The 20,195-nt window shown below is 37.6% G+C and overlaps 4 protein-coding genes across 5 annotated transcripts; 2 read left to right on the top strand and 2 right to left on the bottom strand.

The window, feature by feature from the left end:
• Nucleotides 1-9,290: 9,290 nt before the first annotated feature.
• On the top strand, nucleotides 9,291-10,329 carry LOC129792275 (SAGA-associated factor 29). Its single transcript, XM_055831170.1, has one exon. The coding sequence runs from the start codon at nucleotides 9,369-9,371 to the stop codon at nucleotides 10,242-10,244; it is 876 nt and encodes a 291-aa protein (XP_055687145.1). The 5' UTR covers nucleotides 9,291-9,368; the 3' UTR covers nucleotides 10,245-10,329.
• A 1,995-nt stretch (nucleotides 10,330-12,324) lies between these two features.
• LOC129792276 (polyadenylate-binding protein 2) lies at nucleotides 12,325-16,230 on the bottom strand. 2 transcript variants are annotated; one of them, XM_055831172.1, is made up of 5 exons: nucleotides 16,122-16,230; nucleotides 15,857-15,937; nucleotides 15,226-15,764; nucleotides 15,072-15,139; nucleotides 12,325-12,778 (listed from the first exon to the last, which is right to left on the bottom strand). In XM_055831172.1, the coding sequence occupies exons 2-4, from the start codon at nucleotides 15,932-15,934 to the stop codon at nucleotides 15,100-15,102; spliced, it is 657 nt and encodes a 218-aa protein (XP_055687147.1). In that variant the 5' UTR covers nucleotides 15,935-15,937; nucleotides 16,122-16,230; the 3' UTR covers nucleotides 12,325-12,778; nucleotides 15,072-15,099. The 2 variants fall into 2 exon arrangements, with proteins under 2 accessions (XP_055687147.1, XP_055687146.1); XM_055831171.1 differs by having other exon boundaries at nucleotides 15,072-15,142.
• A 318-nt stretch (nucleotides 16,231-16,548) lies between these two features.
• On the top strand, nucleotides 16,549-17,228 carry LOC129792279 (28S ribosomal protein S17, mitochondrial). The gene is made up of 2 exons (XM_055831175.1): nucleotides 16,549-16,752; nucleotides 16,815-17,228. The coding sequence occupies exons 1-2, from the start codon at nucleotides 16,645-16,647 to the stop codon at nucleotides 17,169-17,171; spliced, it is 465 nt and encodes a 154-aa protein (XP_055687150.1). The 5' UTR covers nucleotides 16,549-16,644; the 3' UTR covers nucleotides 17,172-17,228.
• Nucleotides 17,229-17,301: 73 nt separating this feature from the next.
• LOC129792277 (RNA polymerase II subunit A C-terminal domain phosphatase) lies at nucleotides 17,302-20,138 on the bottom strand. Its single transcript, XM_055831173.1, has 4 exons — nucleotides 19,798-20,138; nucleotides 18,928-19,640; nucleotides 17,550-18,860; nucleotides 17,302-17,474 (listed from the first exon to the last, which is right to left on the bottom strand). Exons 1-4 carry the CDS (start codon nucleotides 19,884-19,886, stop codon nucleotides 17,335-17,337), a joined length of 2,253 nt encoding a protein of 750 aa, XP_055687148.1. The 5' UTR covers nucleotides 19,887-20,138; the 3' UTR covers nucleotides 17,302-17,334.
• Between the last annotated feature and the right edge of the window lie 57 nt (nucleotides 20,139-20,195).

Consider the following 20,195-nt stretch of genomic DNA (forward strand, 5'->3'; position numbering starts at 1 on the left):
AAAATCTCCCTCATTTCCACCCCCACCCAGAGAGCGGAGAGATTATTTCGACAGGAAATATTTAAGCAATACACGCGCTACGAATGTTTTCTTTCATCTTCACTGCCACAGGAGGAGAATATAAAAAAAAATAGTTGAGGTAATTTCTCGACTTTGAGGTGATTCAAAAAGCTCGCAAAGTTTCTCCAAAATAAAGAGAAATATTTATTTTTAATTATTTCTCCACATTGAATAATGCATTTTGTCGCAGGAAAGTTTTTTTTCTCTCTTCTGAGTCTATGTGGAGCAATAAAAATTCAATCTTCTTCTTCGAGAACATATTTTAAAAAGTATTTAAAGAAGTTATTTTTTTTAACTTCAGTTTGCTCCTACACTCTTTGGTCCTTTTGTTTTTCCTTCACGCAGTCGGAACAAATATTTCTCGATTATATGAACAAGCTCCTTAACTTGAAGTCGTCGTGCTCGAGGACAAACTTTCAACTATATGTACCTCTTCAAACAAAACTAAAAGTATTTCACTAAAGCCGTATTAATTTGTGGTTTTTGTGATTCTTAAGTAGTATGTATCCTTTTTTAATCATTTAAAAAGGGAGAGATTGGAGCTTTTTTGCCAGAATTTAACTAATTCAAGCATTAGGATTTCTTCTGAATAATTTTTTTCAACTTTGCTGTTCTGCTTGAGGTAAAATTATTGAACTAAATGAAATTGAATTTAAAAGAAAAATATAGGGGAGAACGGGGCTAATAAAGTCACTTAAGGGTTTTTGGAAAAAGCCAAAAATATCATATTTCCTAGCTACATAGAACAAAATGATCTGAGAACGAGATGTAGGGCAGTAAAGGAGCCCATGCGCTTGATATGGGCGAAGTACCTAATTGAAGGAAACGCAGAAAACAATTTTAACCCACCCAGTCTTGTAGGGAATCAAAAAAGGATAAAGAATCGCCAAAAATATTCACCATTTTCCACTGGGGTCACAACGAAAAAAGGCAATAAAGTTTTGTAAAAATTCAAAAAAATTGACCGCCATTCGCCATTTTGTTCATTTCAATGCATGAAGCATATGTTTCAATGCTTCGCCATGAGCTTGTCGATGGGAGTTTGACATTTCATTCATTTTTTTTTGGGAGAAAATAAAAAAAGCGTATTTTTTAGTTTAATTATCGTGGTAAATGTGTTTTACGTGTTGTTCGAAAGTGATTTTTATATCTGAATACCTGAAGGATGAATTCCCGCACAGCTTGTGACCGTTTCAGCGAGCACATCTCTCGTTACAAAGCAAAGCAATCCAAAAACATTGGTCGTGGATCGTCTTGAAGATGGCTTTTTCACGAATTGAGAGATCCTCTGCGGTGGAATCCTTTGCGTTTCACACCACCACGACGGACAAGACGATGGATTGATGGTTTTGTGATTCCCTGGATGTTGTCATGCAAAACCTTACGATGTTTATTGGCACCACCTTTCCCAAGACCTTTTCCACGACCAATATTTTTGGATTGCTTTGTGTGGTAACGATAGATGTGCTCGCTGAGACGGTCACAAACTGTGCGGGAATTCATCCTTCAGGTATTCAGATATAAAAAAATCACTGTCGAACAACACGTAAAACACATTTACCACGATAATTAATTAAAAAATACGCTTTTTTTATTTTCTCCCAAAAAAAAAAAAAATAAATGAAATGTCAAACTGTCATCGACAAGCTCATTGACGAAGCATTGAAACATATGATTCATGCATTGAAAGAGACAAAATGACGAATGGCGGTCAATTTTTTTGATTTTTTACAAAACTTTATTGCCTTTTTTCGTTGTGACCCCAGTGGAAAATGGTGAATATTTTTGGCGATTCTTTATCCTTTTTTGATTCCCTACAAGACTGGGTAGGTTAAAATTGTTTTCTGCGTTTCCTTCAATTAGGTACTTCGCCCATATCAAGCGCATGGGCTCCTTTCCTAAAAAAAAAATGAGCTATACATTTCGCTTTATCTGTTTGGGAAATATGATATTTTGAGCTTTTTCTAAACCCTTAAATGACTTTTTTAACCCCGGTCTCCCCTACCTATTGAAAAACCCAATAAGAATAGTTTTTTTATTTAAAAAAATTGTCTTCAAAATGCATTTTTAATTGAATAAAAGTTTCAAATATTTGTCCAAAGAAGCCATAAAGAAATCTTCTAAAAAAGCAATAGCTGTGTTTATTGAAACACCCAAAGTCTACAAGAAATATACGAAAGAGCGTAAGAACGGTAACGAATATTGGATTCCTTGGTGAATATTTCCCCCCAAGACTAAAGCACAGCTATTAAAATAAGTTATATATACGTTTAATTTATTACCCCCCAAAAGCGCCAATAAATTTGCAATATTCCACACCTTACATTTCTTCCCAGAGCGAGGTTTCAAGTCCTCCTGCCTCCCCCTTTCAACACTCTCACCTCCTTTTTCCCGGATTCTTCCCGCATTAAATTCCTCCCTCCAGTCATATTCGCGTCTTGTGGGACTAACAAGCGCATCTCTCTCCATGGAATGATGGAGCCTTCAGTTGGATTGTGACACGTTTACATCTCTAAGAACTCATACGCCGTGTGTGTGACGTGGGGCGGCGGGGATGGAGTCCTTAAGCCGCCCAGGTGTTGGGGAAAACGTGAAAAAATCATGGGGTTTATGTTTCAGTCTTCTTTAGCGCATCTAATACGGATGGGAATTGTACCTTGAAAATCTTTATTGTTCTTTTGGGTTCTTATTGGGTTGAGTTTACGGTTGTCGCGTCTTACGCGATTTATACTTTTAATATAATGCCCGGTGTACAGGAGAAAACTCTCTCAATGTGTCGTATCTTTCTTGAAAGTAATAAAAATGTATATTGTGTGCAGTGAAAGGAGCTCCAGCAGTGCAAGTTTAGTGAGACGTATAAAGAAGTGTCTCATCATGTATCCCTATTTATGATTAGAAGTGTCTGTTTTATTTTAAAGTTTTAAAATTTTAATCAGAGGATTTTTTATTAATTGAATTTTAAAGCTTTTGAGTGCGAATTTTGTAAAATTGAAGTAAAAAAGAAGGATTTTCCTCAAAATTCATTTTTTTATATCACCCGAACAGATAATTTGAATAAAGAAGATAAAGCCCTCTCAGGAAAACCGTTCTAACAACTATTGGATTAATTAATTGCCCAAATTGTCCCAAAAGTTATTGAAAAAATTCTAATAATTATAAATTAGTGATAAAAAATTCTTTCCAAAAACAAAAATATTAAATTAAAAAATAATAATCCATTATTGAATAAGAAAATGTAAGACAATCTTTAATTTTAGTGTTCCAAAATTGAATTGAGAACTCTCGACTTTACCGTAAGACGGGGCTAGTTTGTCTTGCACATTCTGCAAAAAAAAGATTATAAAGAAGCAATAAGAAAATGATTTTTTTCGCCTTCCTCAGTGTTTAAAAACGGTTTGAAAGGAATTTGAAAATTTATCTTTAAATATTCTTTTTTTTTTTTTTTTTTTTATTTCCCCCCCAAGCACCCATAGGTCAGCGGAAAATGATTCCATTCGTGACCAACAGTCCAAAATCTTACAAATAGAACATTTAAATACAATTATTTACAAAAAAAACATGGGGAAGTGCTTGATCAAAAGGCCCTCTATCCACGGAAGAAGAATCCCTTTAACGAAACTCATTATTCCTTCGCTGCACTCCATGGTGGCAAAAAATCCAAGAAACACGTCCTTCCATCCAAGACTACTGCTTCCCGCATTGCTATTCACAGGATCACTGCGACGAATCACAGGACGCTGCTGAGCTTGAGGTGCCTCTGGTGGGCTGATGGTCGTTGCGTTTTTCTGTGTCCTCTCATCGTGGTCTTTGGCCCAGCGAAAATACCTTCCTTCTAGTTCCTCTTGGCATTCTACATGTTTCCTCTTTTCTCTAAGACCCTTTAGCAAGGGCGATCCTCGAACTTTCTCGTCCATCACATCAACTTCCCCAGAGAGATCCGAAAAATTCTCAATTGTTGCCTCCTCATCTCTCGATGCAAGAGCATCAAATCGATTTCTATTCAGTGTATCAGGAAATTCAGTGTCATAGTTTGTCCTTACTTGAACTTTCCTCCTGGCTCCTCCATGTCCCTGATTGCGCTCAGGATTCTGATTGTTACGTGTGTCTGCAGATTGCACATTAGGGGGCTCCACTCGAGCAGGTTGGGCTGGTCGAGCAGCTCTTCTGCGGGCCAAGGAACGATCCACAGCAAGGTCCTTAATTTCTCCCAACTTTGTACATACGTGGTTTTTCTGTGGCAGCAAAAGTTTACAGTTAGGGCAGTTGTATGCTCTATCTGTACACGGAAATGAGCCAGATTCTTCCGTATGAAAAAGTCCACACTTATCACATCTAGGACGACTGCCACAATGAGCCTCAGTGTGCCCAAAGCGGAAGCAAGTCTTGCACTCCATAACCCTTGGGGCAAACGGTTTCACAGGGATTCTGAGCTTATTAACCACCAAAAAGTCCGGGAGAATTGTTCCCTCGAAAATAATTCTCACAAATGGTGTGTTCTTCAGCTGCGAGTCAACCTTTTTCTTAAGGCGAATTGCGTCCAACAACGCGATGACCTCCGAAGATCCGTCAAGTACTCCGTACCCGGCTTCCATGATGTCCTTAATATCCTCACATTCATTCAGAAATATCTTCCCAAACACCTCCGAGCTCTTCGAAGGGATGTACGTGAAAAAATCTTTGCAAAAATCATCATCCCTCACCAACTTATTTGCATCTTCTCTGTTCTTCGCAGAAATCTTAAGCTTGTCTCTGTTGACGGGAAGAATAGACTCCACCGATTCATATTTCTTGAAGATCTTTGCCGAAATTTGCATCACAGCCAAATTGTGTTTCTTTTTGGCTCGAAGATACACAACAAACGGTCCTCTCGCTTGCACACCATATTGTCGAGTTCTTCCGGCTGGTACAGTAGAACCAGTCGCCCCGTTATCATCGTGTAGATCAGAGTGCTCCATTGTCCCACCATCACCAGTGTCAGGGGGATCAAGTTCCTCTCCGTCCTCTCTCATAACTACACACTCTCAGTGCATAAACACTTTCGAGCGTCACTTCAAACAACACTCGTGGCGCATTTGAGTTCTCACACCACTAAACCCACAGAAAAGTTCGTGAAAATTAGGAAAATTCACTATAGTTCTAGACAGATTTCTTGCTAAATATTGTCCAATCACTTTACTAGCTATTCTAGCTCAAAATTTGAAAGAAAACAGCTGAAAATCTAGCCAATAAGCAGAGTGTGAATCCACACCTTCGACTCTCTTGAGACACAGAGTACGACTGGTTTAAATATTCTGTGTAGATTAAATTAACCGATTTTGACAAATCCGATCGATTTTGAAAAACCACAAATGCTTCAAAACCGTCTTAATAATAAAAATCACCTAAATGAATGGAATTTTATTAAGTTTTAAATGTGAACTTACGGCCTATTTTCAATTGAATTAAAAGCTCAAAAGCGCTCTCAATAGTTCGATTTTAGATATCAGATTTAGATAAATAGATTAATGTGCTTTTTAAGCTCCACAAATTCCAACTAAAAGCTTTATAGAAATGTTCTAATTAATCATTTGATTTTCTTAATCCTAATCAAACCCGAAAAAAAATGTTAAAAACTTATATTAAGCAGATTTGTTGCATAATATGCGGCACAAAACTGTACTGTGTTCACCTGTGAGTTCATCAAAAGCACCTTTTTTGCCACACTCGTTGGTCTATGATGCGTTGCTTGTTGGGACAAGGGAAAGAAATATAGCTCGTTGGAATGTTAAATAGCACGAGATAAATGTGAAATCAGAGGTAAATATTGGCCCTGGGTTATTCTTCTATGTTTGATGGAAGCTTTTACTGAGCGTCACTGAAATTCCATTCTCTGATTTTTTTATAATTTGTTTGCGAAAAAAGTTACACAGAGTGAGAGCAAAACAACTTTTTCTCACTGTAAATTCCTCTGTGAGTTATCATACTCCCCCGTCCATCCACCTAGATATGCGGGGGTGCGGGATGAACGTAACAGACCAAACAAGGAGTTTTCAATTTTATTTTCAACATAAATTCTAAAATATATAAAAACAAATTTTTTACAAAATGTAAAATAAAAAATTAATCCAGAGCGTAAGATTCTTTTTCCTTGCATTATTACTGTTCATATGGTGTACAATTTACTCAAGAATGCTGAGGAGAAGAGCAAATAAAACACTTTGTTTTGTAAACAAAGCTTTCGGTTGAAATTTGAAAATCTATTTTTATTAAGGAAAAAATAAAAGTAGAAATTCTTGTGTTTTGTTTAGTTATATTTTCATTCTCTCCCCCAACTCATTCATATATCCCTCTCCTCACACATATCCCAAAATGTTTAATAAACAGCCAAAAAAAAATAGCGAGATTACAAAATCAGAATAACCTCCCCGCAACAGACTAATTCGCGCAATTTGCTCCAACGCCCCCAATATGTTTTAAATCTATTTTAGGTGACCGTATATCCTAAAAGCAGAAAATCAACACTTCCCATCAATTCGCAACATCAAAATATGAACGCAATTTCGAGGTCTTTTTTATTTTGTGTTTGTGTGGCTTTTCCGATTTCCCAACACAGGAGGAGATTTTCCTTGCGCACGCACTTGGATGTCGTTTTTTTTTTCAACTTCTTCTTTCATGATCATAAGAAATGGCGCAATTATAATCCAATCTACATGTGCGCATTCCTCAAATACTTCTTGCACACATGGCGTTTCAATTAACATTGACTTTCTTGCGCCGCAGTTAATCCTCAACGGGGTATGGAACATAATTTATTAATAGAAAATTACAAACAAAATAAGAAAATTAAAAGAGGGGAAGATCGATCCCTCTAACCTAGACTCACACGCGCGGGATATAATATATTCTGCAAGAAAATTCATAAAGAAACAGGGTCGAAAAATTATTTTAAAGAGTCCTGCAACGATTGGGACAGAAGAAAAGAATTTTTCGAAAATTAAAAATTGACTTTCAATAAATAGTGCAAAAACGGGAGCAGAAACGGAGCAAAAGCGGAGCAAATCGAGGGCTGCATTGTGAAACTGGCTAAGTCGGTTCGAAGCTCATACCAACTTAGCCGGTTTTACAATGCAGCCCTCGAAATACGAAGTGAAAGTGACACTTTAATGGACGAAGTCTGGGAAAACCCACAAGATAGTGCCACAAGACAGTGCCCCACAAGAGGGTGCCGCTTCATCGCAAAGCGCCTAAGCAGGCTTATCCTTGGACTTAAAAGTTAAGGAGTACAAAAAGGAAGTGGACAGGAATCGTCTCTTGGTGGAGCAACAAAAGCTTCGATTTGCCAAGTTTGAGACCGAGGCAGACATTGATTAAACGCATGAACAATTCCCAAGCAGCGGAGAAGTAGTAAGTACATAATTTGTGTCTACATTTTATTTATTTTTTTACTTTTTTTTGAGATTTTTTTTTCTTTTTAGATTGGGAAGAATTCAGAAAGAAAGTTTTTAAGTCTTTCAACAAATATAAAAGCCGCCAATGAAAAAAAACTCATCTTTAATATCCATTTACGACATTTTCGATCATGGAATCGTACGCATTTGTGCATAATTTCGATTTTACAGAAGATTTTAATTTCTTAACCAAAAAAAGCATAATTTTTTTCTCAGTGAATTTTTATTTATTAAAATTAATCACAAAAACTTTGTCATTATGACTGTGTAAAAAAATGAAATGTTCCTAAGTTAAAATATGAACAATAAAAAAATGGCAAAAGAAGGTCATTTCTCTTTTTTTTCTTTCTAATTTAATTTTACTCTCAGGACATTATCTTTAAAAACTACTACGATTTCGAGTCCTGAATTAATTAATTAGTCCTTAATTAATGAAAATTGATCATATGTAGTCGAATCTGTCATAAAGGTAGTAAATTATATATTTTTTTGAAAAATTCTGCGTTTTTAAATGAATTCATTATTCTGTTTCCCTCAAAGAAAATTTCTTTAACAAACTAGGACTGTCAGGGTTTGATCCTTGGTTTGATGGCCTAACCAATTTTGATTAATATTCAATTTTATATTAAGTTCAACTAAGGGATGATCAAACCGATTTCAAATAAATTTTGAATCAGAAAATTAAAATTTTGCCTAAATAGACAAATATGGAATATTTTAGGAATTTTTTTCTTTAAAAAAAAATTGATCATCCCTTATTTTTGAATAATTTATATTAATTATTAGCCCCCATTTGGTACATTTTGCGCAATTTGCAGTCATCAGCTGACGCTCCAAAATGCTCAAGTTTATGTTGAGTGAGATCCTGGTTTATTTTTGCGCATCTCAAATATTGGCGTGCGTTGGATTTATATATTTCTTCAGCACCACGCGAACTATAATAGAAAAACTTGAGAGAAGATGGAAGGAAAATAGAATGGAAATTCATTGATGAAATCGAGGGAAAAGGAAAAACATTTTCCTACGCTCTTTCTTGACTTTCATTTTGACTTTGGGTGCCAATGAGGAATTTTGATGAAAATTTTAAATTGCGATTTGTTTGAAATTAAAAAAAAAACAAAAAAAAATTAAATTCTTTCTCTCCGGAAGATGCTGCTGTTAAAGTAATTTTTGGAATGTCTTTTAACAAAAATAAAAAATAAAGAGAGAAGATAAAGCAATAAAATGTAGTAATCGTGTTTATTTTTAGTTAAATGCACCCACAAAAATAGAACGTTTTGCATAAATCGCAAATTAGTCTCTCCTCCCCCGCAGTTTTGGCGCGACACTACGCAAAATTTATTAGACATCTCACAAATCATTTTGGCCACAAAAGATCAGATGAATTTTTCAACAAACAGTTTAAATTCATTTTTCTTTTTTTTTACTCACACGTTATTCTCATTTTGGAGCAACTGCCATACGGAAGGAAGGGTTAAAGGTCCTCTTAGAAGGACGTTTATTGTTTGAGTCCACAGAGGACCCCTGAGGTTGTTGATCAAAAGGTTAATGATGCTGAACTGAAAATTCTATGCTGATGATGCAGATGATTGAATTTTCCTTTTTTTTTTCTAGAGTTTACTGCAAACTATTCTTGCTTTTCCAATAGATTTTCCTGCAAAAACACGATTTTTAACAAGAAATCAAATAAAAAAAACTTTTATCGGTAAAAAAATCCAAAAAATCAACCATATCAACAAAACGAACAAAACAATCAACCAACACAACGTAACGATCGGCTCACTTAGTCGACGATAAAAGTGTCAAAAAATCAAAACAAAAATATTTTTTCTTGAAAATATTGTTATTTTTACTGAAAAAATAATTAGAATTCACATAAAAATGCCGCTAACTGCTGAAGCTGCTACACTTCAGGTGCAGGAGCGTCTAAAGGCCATCCAGTCGCTGATTCATGAGCTGGAAAATGAGAGGAGACGCAATGAGGGTAACATCAACAACATCCTGAAGGTACAGGGACGGATGGGCACAGAGGACAAGTCGATGATGTACCAGCACAAGGTGAAGGCACTCTATAAGGCCGGCATTACGGATTGCCTGCAGGAGGAGAACCTCATCCGGCAGGCACTGCAGAAAATCCACGAGATCCGAGCGATACGCAATGAGCGTCGCATTGAGGCTCGCAATGCGGGAAATAAGGAAACAATCCGACGTGGCGCCCTGATGGTGATGCTGGAAATCTCTGCACAAACCCTGCCACTCTTTGTGGGGAAGCCAGGAGAGAAGCCACCCCCACTTTGTGGTGCCATACCCGCGGAAAGCTCGTACATTGCCAAACCCGGTGATATGGTGGCGGCACTGGTGAAGGTGACGGATCAGGAGAATTGGATCATTGCGGAGGTGGTGCAATTTCTCAGTAGTCAAAAGTACGAAGTGGACGACATTGATGAGGAGCAAAAGGATCGACATATCCTCAGTAAGAGGCGCATTGTGCCCCTCCCGGTGATGCGTGCCAATCCCGAAACTGATGCCCACGCTCTCTTCCCCAAAGGTACCACCGTTATGGCGCTCTATCCGCAGACAACTTGCTTCTACAAGGCCATCGTCAATAGTCTCCCCACAACAGCCACAGAGGGCTATGAGCTACTCTTTGAGGATCCCGGCTACCCAGAGGGTTACTCACCACCACTCCACGTTGCTCAGCGCTATGTTATTTCCATCAAGCCAAACAAGAAGTTTAGCGCAACGTCCACCCTTTAAAAGGATCTAGCTCTACAATTTGTGCTGAATTAATCAGCATATTATGTAATAACATAATTTTTAATAAATCACTATTTTTAAGGAATCTTTAGATGTTTTAGCTGTGTTTCTTTCAGACACAGCTTTTGTGTACCGAGCAAAATCGAAAGTCGTCAGATCGGGCTCAAACTTGGTATGAGCACGAATTAGGGTCCCCACATTCCAAAAAACGTATGCGCCAAAAATAAGTTTTTTTTCCGGCCGTCTGGCCGTCCGTAGTATAACGCTAAATTGCGAGAGAACGGTGATAGATAGAGACTTGCGGTAAACGGCAAAGTTTAAATATCGACTGGAAGACATCCGATTATGAGGTCAAATCCACCCCCCCACCCCACCGTCCGCCATTTTGAATAACCTCAAAATTTTGTTTTCGCTATATCTCAGCCGCTATTATAACTAGAGGTCTGAAATTTTGATATGTTGAAGGGGCCATCAAGAGCTTTCCAACGATACCTCATTTTCGAAAATCGGTCAAGCCGTTTAGTCAATATGGCCGCCACAATTTTTCATCGAAAATCGACCATAACTCGAAAACGGCTTGACCGATTTTGATCAACCCGGGCTCAAATGAAAGCTTTCAACAAGCCCTACAGCTCCCTAGAACATACGAAGTTTCAAAAGTGACCGCTAGGGGGCCAAAAATCAAAAACAAAATTTTCGATGAGTTTTCGATGAATATCTCGAAAACGCCATTATCGATTTGCTTCATTTTTTGATATGTTATAGCTGACCATATTATCTAGCTCCATGCCAAAAATGAAGAAAATCTATGTCGCCGTTCTCGAGATATAGCCTTCCAAAGTTGGCATGTCATATCTCGGGTTCTACAAGTCCGATTTTGATCAACTCAAGTGCAAATGAAAGGTTTCGTGAAGCCCTACAAATGTCTAGAACATTGCAACTTCGAAAAATGACCGCGAGAGGCGCTAAAGTCAAAATCAAAATTTTCGAAAATTTCGAACTCGAATATTTCGAAAATGCCATTATCGATTTACTTCATATTTTAATATATTATAGTTGAGGTTAAGACCTTTCCAACGATAGCTCAAACTCGAAAATCTATGGATCCGTTCTCGAGATATGACCTTCTGAAGATTTCTTAGGGTATGACTTTTCAACTTTTCTCGACTTTGCGCGTATTTAAATTAATTTGCGTTCTAGTTTGCTCTCACAAAATTGGTACAGTGAAAGAAACACAGCTCCCGTAAGCTTGGTCAGCTTACCCGTACATTTTTTTTCCTTTTTGCCAAACAATATTTTATGTCGGATGAACATAAAAACTTTTTTTTCTTATAATAATAAATGCCAAGAGATTTAGGACTTTTCTACAGAATGACACAGAAAAAACTAATCCAGGTGAAGTCTGTTAGATCTTAGTTTTTTTTTAAACCAGACTTAAGTTTTTAAACTATCCATATAAGTTCTGTTTTAGTTAGGCATAGGTTTTTAGGTAGAGTTCATTTTTCTTAAGTTTCTTAAATCACGCTTTAATATATTTTTTAATTAGTTTACTATTTTTTTAAGTCAGTATTTTAGTTCTTTTAGGTTAAGCTAAAATTTTTTAAGCAACCCCTAATTTTTTGGGCTGAACTTAATTTTTCAGAAACCAGGCTTTAATATCTATCTACGCTATAGTTTTTCTTTAATAAAACCGAAGTTTTTTAGGCTAAACCAAAGTATTCATAAGTCAGGCTTACAATTAGGTTAAACCTAAATTTTCCTAGATCAGGCTTTAGTTTTGAAGCTATTCCTAAATAATCTTAATTAGTCCTAAGTTTTTAAGGCTAGCCCGAAGATTTTTTAAAAATTCGGCTTTAATGTTCGGGCTATGCCTTAGTTTTTTCTTTAATGATGCCAAAGTTTTTTAGACTAGGTCAAAGTTTTCATAAGTTATGCAGAGTCATGCAGTTTAGCCCTAGAATTCACTGAAATCAAAAGAATAATCTCTACAAACCTCAAATTCACTTCAAGGGCCGGCTAAGTCACATTCTGTAAAAGCAAGACGAAACCTAAATCTTGAAAAGAATGAAAAAATAAAAGATTTATTTCATTTAAGCAAATAGTTTTTTTTTATTATTTTTATTGAATATTTTCACCTTCCTTTTTTTCCGTTTTCTCCAATGATTTTTTTCCTTTTTTTTAATGTATTTTTTTCCAAGTGAATTATTTTTGTGTGAAACTTTTAAAGATTATTTTTCTCATTATTTCTCCATCGTGCTATTTTTTCTTCTTTTTTTCCTTGTCTTTTTTTGTTCTTTTATCCTCTTTTTTTCTCAAGCATTTTCATTTTCTTTTCTTTTTTTTTCCTTTTGATCTCCTTTTTTTTCTTTTCTTTTTTTTTGCATCGTCGTGTTGTTTTTTTTATCTTGATTTTTTCAATGTTTTTTTTCCCATCTTTTATGTTGATTTTTTTTGTTTCTCTTTTTTCGGAGGGAGAAATAATGGATAGTTTTTTTATATATTGAAAATGCTTTTTTTTTACAGTAAAATATAATCTGAAAATATATTAATGGAAAAAGAAGAAATGTAAAAACAAATTCATGTAAGTGAAGGAAGAAAGGGGGAAGGGGAGATATATATTTTTTTAATTTTTTCTTTTTTTTTTGTTTTAGTTGTAGTTTTTTTTTTCAAGAAAACGCAAATTAAAAAATATATAAATATATATTTATGAAATACATTTATATATATAATCAACAACAATATAAGGCCATAAAATGTTGCGAAATAGCATTCATCTAACTACAATTTAATCATTTTTTCAATATTTTGTTTTTCTTATCATGAAAATGATAGTTTAAAAAAAATTAAATAGCGTCTTTTCAGTCAAAAGAATAGTTTTATGAATAAACCGAAATTAAAATGGTTTTCTTATTTAAAAAAAAAATAAATAAAAAACCATTTCAATTAGGGATGTAGGTATTTATTTTAAGAGAACATCAATGTGATGTATGTAGGTTGTAATTATTAATGATCAAAGATTTAAAGTTCTAACTTCAAGGAATGTCCATTTTATAAGCGAAAGTTCTTAAGAATAGAACTTATTAGGTTCCTAAAATCGTTAAAACTAACGAAGCAAAATACTTTTTGCAAGATACCAGTAATAATATGTTACCATACTTGCGACGAAAATTTTAATTGGATTCAAATTGTAGTCCTAATTTTTTTTAATAAACCCCTAGTCTCATGACTATTGCATGAATAAATGTGCCGCCAAGGACTGATTTTAGGGTAACCAGGGAGATATACGGACGTATAGTTATGAGGAATTAGCGGAATTTTGGAATTCCTTTCGATGGAATTCTTGGCAGAGATTTTTTAATAAAGTATAAATGTATAATTGATTTTTACTCATACATTATGAATTTATTTATACAGGGAAAGGAAATAACCTTGCCAATACATAACCAATTTGATGGAAAATCATTCATTATACCACCGAGATGTGAAGTGGTCAGCAGACTTGATGCGTGGGTGTCAGGAGATCATTCTTAAATACTACTCAGAATGAAATCATAGTAAATGGTTACGAACCAAAACACATCCGAGTGTGGGAAAAGTTCCCAAGGAGAGAAGCACCTGGATTTCCACTTCACCGGAAAAAGGGAGAGAAACTGTCCACAGCATGAGTCAAACAAGCTCGGAGATTTAAAACTAGCATCATCAATTATCCCAGAATTTGACGGTTCTGAGGAAAAATTATTAGACTTATACATACAGCAAGGAAGAGTCCCAGCACTCTTCCATCCACCAAACTAACAGCGAAAGGGACAGTAGTGCCGAAACGTCCTACTTCACCACATCAAAGCCTGCACCAGATCCAGAGGCAGGAGCTCCTCTAAAAACATGGCGAAGAGCTCATACTCTGCAAGTCCCGCCCATTGCTCCAAAGCTTCCGACAGAACACCTCTTGGAGGAAAATCCACTTAATAATTCTTCCCAACCAGTGGAAGTAACAGAGAAAGATTTTCCCGAGCCCACTGTTCCCATTTTTCCAACTCCCACTCCAAAACATTACAGTCCCACCCATCCCATATTTTAGCTTATAAGACAAAAAACTATTATAAAATTGAGTATTCAAATAAAATTATAGTCTAGAAAAAATTCTCTTTTACTCAACAACATAATGGTACATAATCGTACAAAGTCTGTCCCAGTACCCAGGAGGAGGCAAGGGGAATCTCAACCCTTTGACACACGCATTATCCTTTATTAAAAAATTGAGGACATAGCAAAATAGAAAGATTGAAGAAATCCGACACTTATATACTCACTATAAGTAACCAAATAAATCGCCAATTCTGCAAACGCGAGTTGGCGCGGAATCTAAACCGATAACTTTATTAAAGAGATCAGTTATCACTTCAAATCTCTCAATATAAAATAATAATAACAGAAACTACGACAGAAAACTCTAACGCAACGCATCAAAAAATGATGCAAATAAAAATAATAAAAAGCCCTATATTTGTTCAAAATTACTCCTACTTCTACAAAATGGACATTTCCTTGAAGAGTTAACTTTAAATCTTATCAATTTATCACAATTGTACATAGTACAAATAATAAATGAATTGAGCTTACATCGAAAAATCACATTATTTACATGAAATATCTACGCAATAAGCCGATGTTCTCTTTTGAATTTTAAAATAAAAATTTTTATCTTAATTATTTACGCGAGATATCCTTAATGCGCAGATAGTTCGTCAGTCGAAAAATGTTCTTTTTTTTTTAAAACAAATAAAACAAATAAATTTGAATAAAACTATCTGAGAACGTAAAACATACCGTAATAGCTGAACAAGGTGGCCCTCCGTCAATATGGCGCATAGTAGTTTGCCCGTCCGCGATAACCTCTTCTAGATCAAAGAAATAATAGACAATTAGTATGAAGAAATTAAATTAAATTATCGTATAACATTGATGAAAGAATTATACGTACATTGGACGCCTTGTACCCCGGAAGCTCGTATGGCAGCAGGATCGGCCGGCTCTGGAGGCGCCTCTGCCGCGGAAGGTGCCACGTGGAAAGCGATTGGTGGTTGAGAGTCCCGGGCGATTCGTCCTCTTTGACATCACTTTGATCTGCCTCCCCCGGAAGAGGGTCTCATTCATGGCGAGTGCCGTCTCAACGTACTCCTTTGACCCAAATTCAATGTACGCAAATCCCTTTGGGTGCCCATCGGCTCTATTGCAGAGTATTGTGACGCGATTTATTGTGCCGCAGCCATGGAAGTGAGCTTCCAGCTCCTCAGCCGTGGCCCCATAGTCCACATTCCCCACGTACACCGAACGATTGTCAATTTCAATCTTCTCATCCAGTGACAGGGGGATCGGTGCAAGACCCGTGGGTGATCCCATTGTCATCTGCTTATTCACTTCTGACTGCAGCTGCTTCAGCTTCTCCGCCTCCTCTTCCATTTCCTTCACGCGTGCCTTTATTGCCTCCAGTTCCGGATCTATTTGCATATTCCCATCCTCCTGTGCAATGGAAGAGTGAGTGTGAGAAAAGAGCATAGAATGAGGTTATCTTTTGCGGCGTCCCTTCTCCGGACAAGAAATTAATTACTCACCGACAAACTAACGTCGTTTCCGTCGTCAAGAGTATCCAATAGGGGGTCATCGTTCAACGATAAATCTTCATCAGCCATATTCTGCAAGGAAAAAGCGAGAAACGCCCATTTTATCATTTCGCAGAAAGAAGCCAACTCACGCCGTCAGGGCGTCACTTTTTTTCCCAACACTTTTTCTCACTTTTCCCACCAATTTCCCCATGGATTTTCACATGCAGAATATAAACCGAGTGTTGGGAAAGAGTTTAATGAAAAGAAAACTCACCTAAAGTTGGTATATAAACTACAATAAATGGAAAATTCTTAACAGCGGACAAATGGATGCTTCACGTTCGAGGTGGTTGGAGAAAATGGTAGAGAATTTTTATTGAAAAGAATTTTGACAGCCAGCTTAACGAAAAACTTTGACACGAAGATAGCCGACTTCAATGTGGTCAATTTCCACGAAATGTTTTTTTTTCCTTAACTTCAAGATAAAAAACAAAAACCCATTTTTATGGTCTTTTTCTTCCCTTTCTATCCACTTTTAATGCAATTTTGCTGAAAAATTTTGTGGAACATAGAAGAAAATTGTGAAAATTCCTTACGTGTGAGCGAGACAACAATAGTGACGTACATACATCCGTCTTATTTTGACGCTAGAAATCCGACAAGACTCAACGAATCCCGCGAAGTCGAACGATTTTTAACGAATACCGCTAAATTATTGCCATAACCTCACAAAAACAATATTTTGGAAAAACTTGATTTTCTTATTTTTTCTTGCTATTTTTCCTGTAATTTCCGCAATGGCAAGTAGAAATCTCATCCTCTTGGGTCAGGTGGTTCCGAATATAAAGCGAAATGCGTGCAAAGTGAGAATTCGAAGGATGGATTTAGATCAAAATCTCCTTATGGTAAGAAACTTCTCTTTTGTAAGCTTCCGGCTCTTTATAAAAATAATTTTCCCCGACTGCAGTACTTCAAGAAGGAAGAATTCGTCTTTGCCCACGATCCAGAGAAGAAATGCAAAGTTGGTGACATTGTCCTTGTGAAGGAACTTCCGCAGAAATTGAGTACCCTCATTACACACTCTGTGGATGTTGTCTATCCCTTTGGGGATGTTACTTGTCCAGTTACCGGTAAGAAGGTCGTCGTGGGAAAGTACAGAGATCACGTGGAGGAGGCAACACAGCTCTATGGGAAATCCGAAAAGGCATTCGACTACACCAAGGCACCCCCGCGTGGACGACAAGAAGGCATCCGAGATTTCAGTCATCAGGAGACGTACAAAAAATACCACGAAGATGGCAAAGATCAGCCTTTTGCGTGGTAGGAAGCACCCGCCAAATGTAATTTATTTTTAGAAAAAAATTGTACTGAAATTTCAAGATTTCAAGCGAATTTCAATGGTTTCTTGGTCGCTGAATAAGGCCCATTATCCCTTTTTTCAAACAGATCCCCTATTTAATTGATTTGAACTCAAATCTCTTTATTATTCAGTCTAATCCCAAAAATTCACGCTCCAATGCGGCTCCCATCATATTCCAATCTCCATCATCTTCATCATCTAGTGGATTTTCACTTCCTTCACTCCCGTTGTTGGAACCAATATCCAGATCTGATGGCAAATCCTCACCTTAAAAGAAAATTTTAATGATTTTAGTTAAACAGGATAACGTGAATGCTTCCCGGAAGATTTTCCCTTAATTACCTCGTCGAAATTTGGTGCTAGGCATCTCATCGTCATCCTCGGAGCTATTTTCCGTCTTATCGACACTTTCTTCGTTGGCCTCAAATGCAATCCGTAGCTTCTCTTCCTCCATCCGTTTTCGCTTCTCCTCCTCCTCCTGACGCCGCCTCTTCCGGACGTTCTTATTCTCCGGCGGATTCTCAATGTCCACGGATTCATCGCTACTGGAAGAGTCGGCGTCTGAGTCAAAAAACTGATCAAACTCCTTATTCATCTCCGCCAGGTCGGATTTGGAGAAGCTAAGTAGTGGATTGATGGTGTCCATGAATTTGGGTTCACTACTCTCGGATGACGTATCGGCGCGATCCCCATAGCTCACCACGTGTTCTGGGCTGTGGCAATGCGGCGGTGGTTGACGCATCTTGGACGGATTGTTGGGATCCAATGGGAAAACTCGCTCATCCACATGTTCCCACCGTTCGGCGCACGACCACAGCCAATCAGGCGAGACAATTTGCACATCAGCACGCTTCCTGGCCACAATTACCTTCTGCGTACCCGATGCAGCAGCCACAAGGTGCGTAGAGTCTCGTGTGAGATCTTGCGTGACATTTGCCCCCAAACTCCGGGCAATCTGGAATGCTTTGCTATGCTCCAGTCGCATTCGATTTGGAACAAGCCCCGAAAAGACAATATTCTTCCCCACGAGCACCTCGGAACGAATGCGCGGGATGAGAACTTTTAAATCGGGTATTTCGCCAGTCTTTTCATACAACTCGTAGAATCTCCTGTGAATCTTCAACAGAATATTCTCCAGGTAGAGAAGATAATCATCCGGATCTTCAATTTCAATTAAATTATCCTCCGTTTCGGATGTGGAAGTTTTCCTCATATTCCCCTTCTGTGGATCTTCTTTAATCTCCTCTGGGCATGTACTTCCTTCCCTACTTTTCACCTGAGATGGAGAACTTTCGTCTGTTTTTGGGTTTTCTTCCTTTTCATCAGTCGTTGATTCTTCTTCCTTCGTTGCTTCTTCTTTTTCCTTTTCATCAGACTTCTTCTCAGATTTTTCTGCAATCTTTTCCTCTACTTTCTCTTCAATTCTTTCCTCCTTTCTGTCTTCTCCGTCAGACTTTTCCTGCTCTTCTTCCTTCTGAGGTTTCTCTTGATTTTTTCCCTTAACTGAGGTCTCTTCTGCCTCATCTTCCTTTGTCTTTTCCTCAGAGATCTCAGTGTGATCAACTTTCTTTCCCTTGGACTCATCATCGTCTCCCTTTTCAGGACTTTCCACTGTCTTTTCTTCCTGCTTCCGATGAATTTGATTTTGGAGTTCTACAAAAGAAATGAAATAAAGTAAATTTATTCTTTTTTGTATTTCTTGCAAAATATTCTCTCTTACCATTAAAATCAACTCCCTTCCCGTCTAATTCGTGTTTATCCAATCCCGGAGGGGCATTTATATCGCCGGTGTGCTGGAAAAAGTGATAGGGTTTCACTTGGATTAAGTTTGCAGCCATATTCCACACATCCTCGCGGTCGTCAATGATGCACACCATTGAGTCGCCACAGGGGAAGAGTGCCTTCAGGTTGTCCGTCTTACTGGTGGCATTGAAACATTCATCCCGCGACAGGATTCGATGTGAAAAGTACTTTCCGTTCTCATCCAAGAACGTTGCAATCATATGAGCGTAATTTCGCGCGCCAAATGTGCAAATGTGCAGCTCAAAGAAGGGCGCCATACGGCTGAGGAAGTGCGGTGTTCCCGGACGTAGGCGTGTGTGGTACCACGGTGAATTGGGTCCGTACAGCTGGAAGTGGTACACATCCTTGAGATTGTTGGGAACATTGTCATTTGTCGTGTGAATGAGGGTTTGATCGAGATCAACAAGTAGCACGAGTTTCTTGTCCCTCAGTAGACGCTCCGTGTCCGCCTGACCGAGTTCCTGGGCCAGTTGCTGTGTCACTTTCAGCTCCGGCACTGAATGTACCATCGGAACTGATGCCTCTGATGAATTTCCCTTTTCATTTTGTCTCAAATCAGCACCACAATTGGCGCACATATCCTTTATAACTGTCGTATGACTGCATTCCTGCACTTCCGGAGTTGTTTCCCTGCAAAAGAAACAATCATTAGATCAATTGCAATATCAGTGAAAAGAAGTAAAGCGAAATTGGCGCAAAGAAACAAAGAGTGCTGCGGGAATCCCGCCAAAAAATTGCACACGGGCAAAAAATGGGGGAAAATTGGTGGAAACGGTGCAAACTTTACCCTCTTCCAACGGTATTATTGCCCTCCCCCCGCAATCGGTTCTTCCGAACGACGCCATGAGCTGAACGAAAAAGAATCGTCGACTTCATTGTCCGCGTATCACCCACAATATCTCACAACATCCACTAATTTATGCTCCACAGACACCGAACAACAATCTACTGCGTGTGGCACATCAAAATGTTAGCGAATAATGCAATTAATTTGCATTTTGAGCGCAATGAAAATTTGTAAACTCTGCGAAAACTCTTATTTTTGACACTGAAACTGTTAAGTTGGTCACACGCGCTCCCAGCCCTCATCCACAAAAAGCAACCAACTTCATGACAAATGTAAATCCAATTGGATTTTTTTTCTAATTTGTTTTCACTGAGATATTTTGCCTGCAAACTGTTACT

This window comes from Lutzomyia longipalpis, chromosome 3, assembly GCF_024334085.1.
Source record: "Lutzomyia longipalpis isolate SR_M1_2022 chromosome 3, ASM2433408v1".
NCBI lineage: Eukaryota > Metazoa > Arthropoda > Insecta > Diptera > Psychodidae > Lutzomyia > Lutzomyia longipalpis.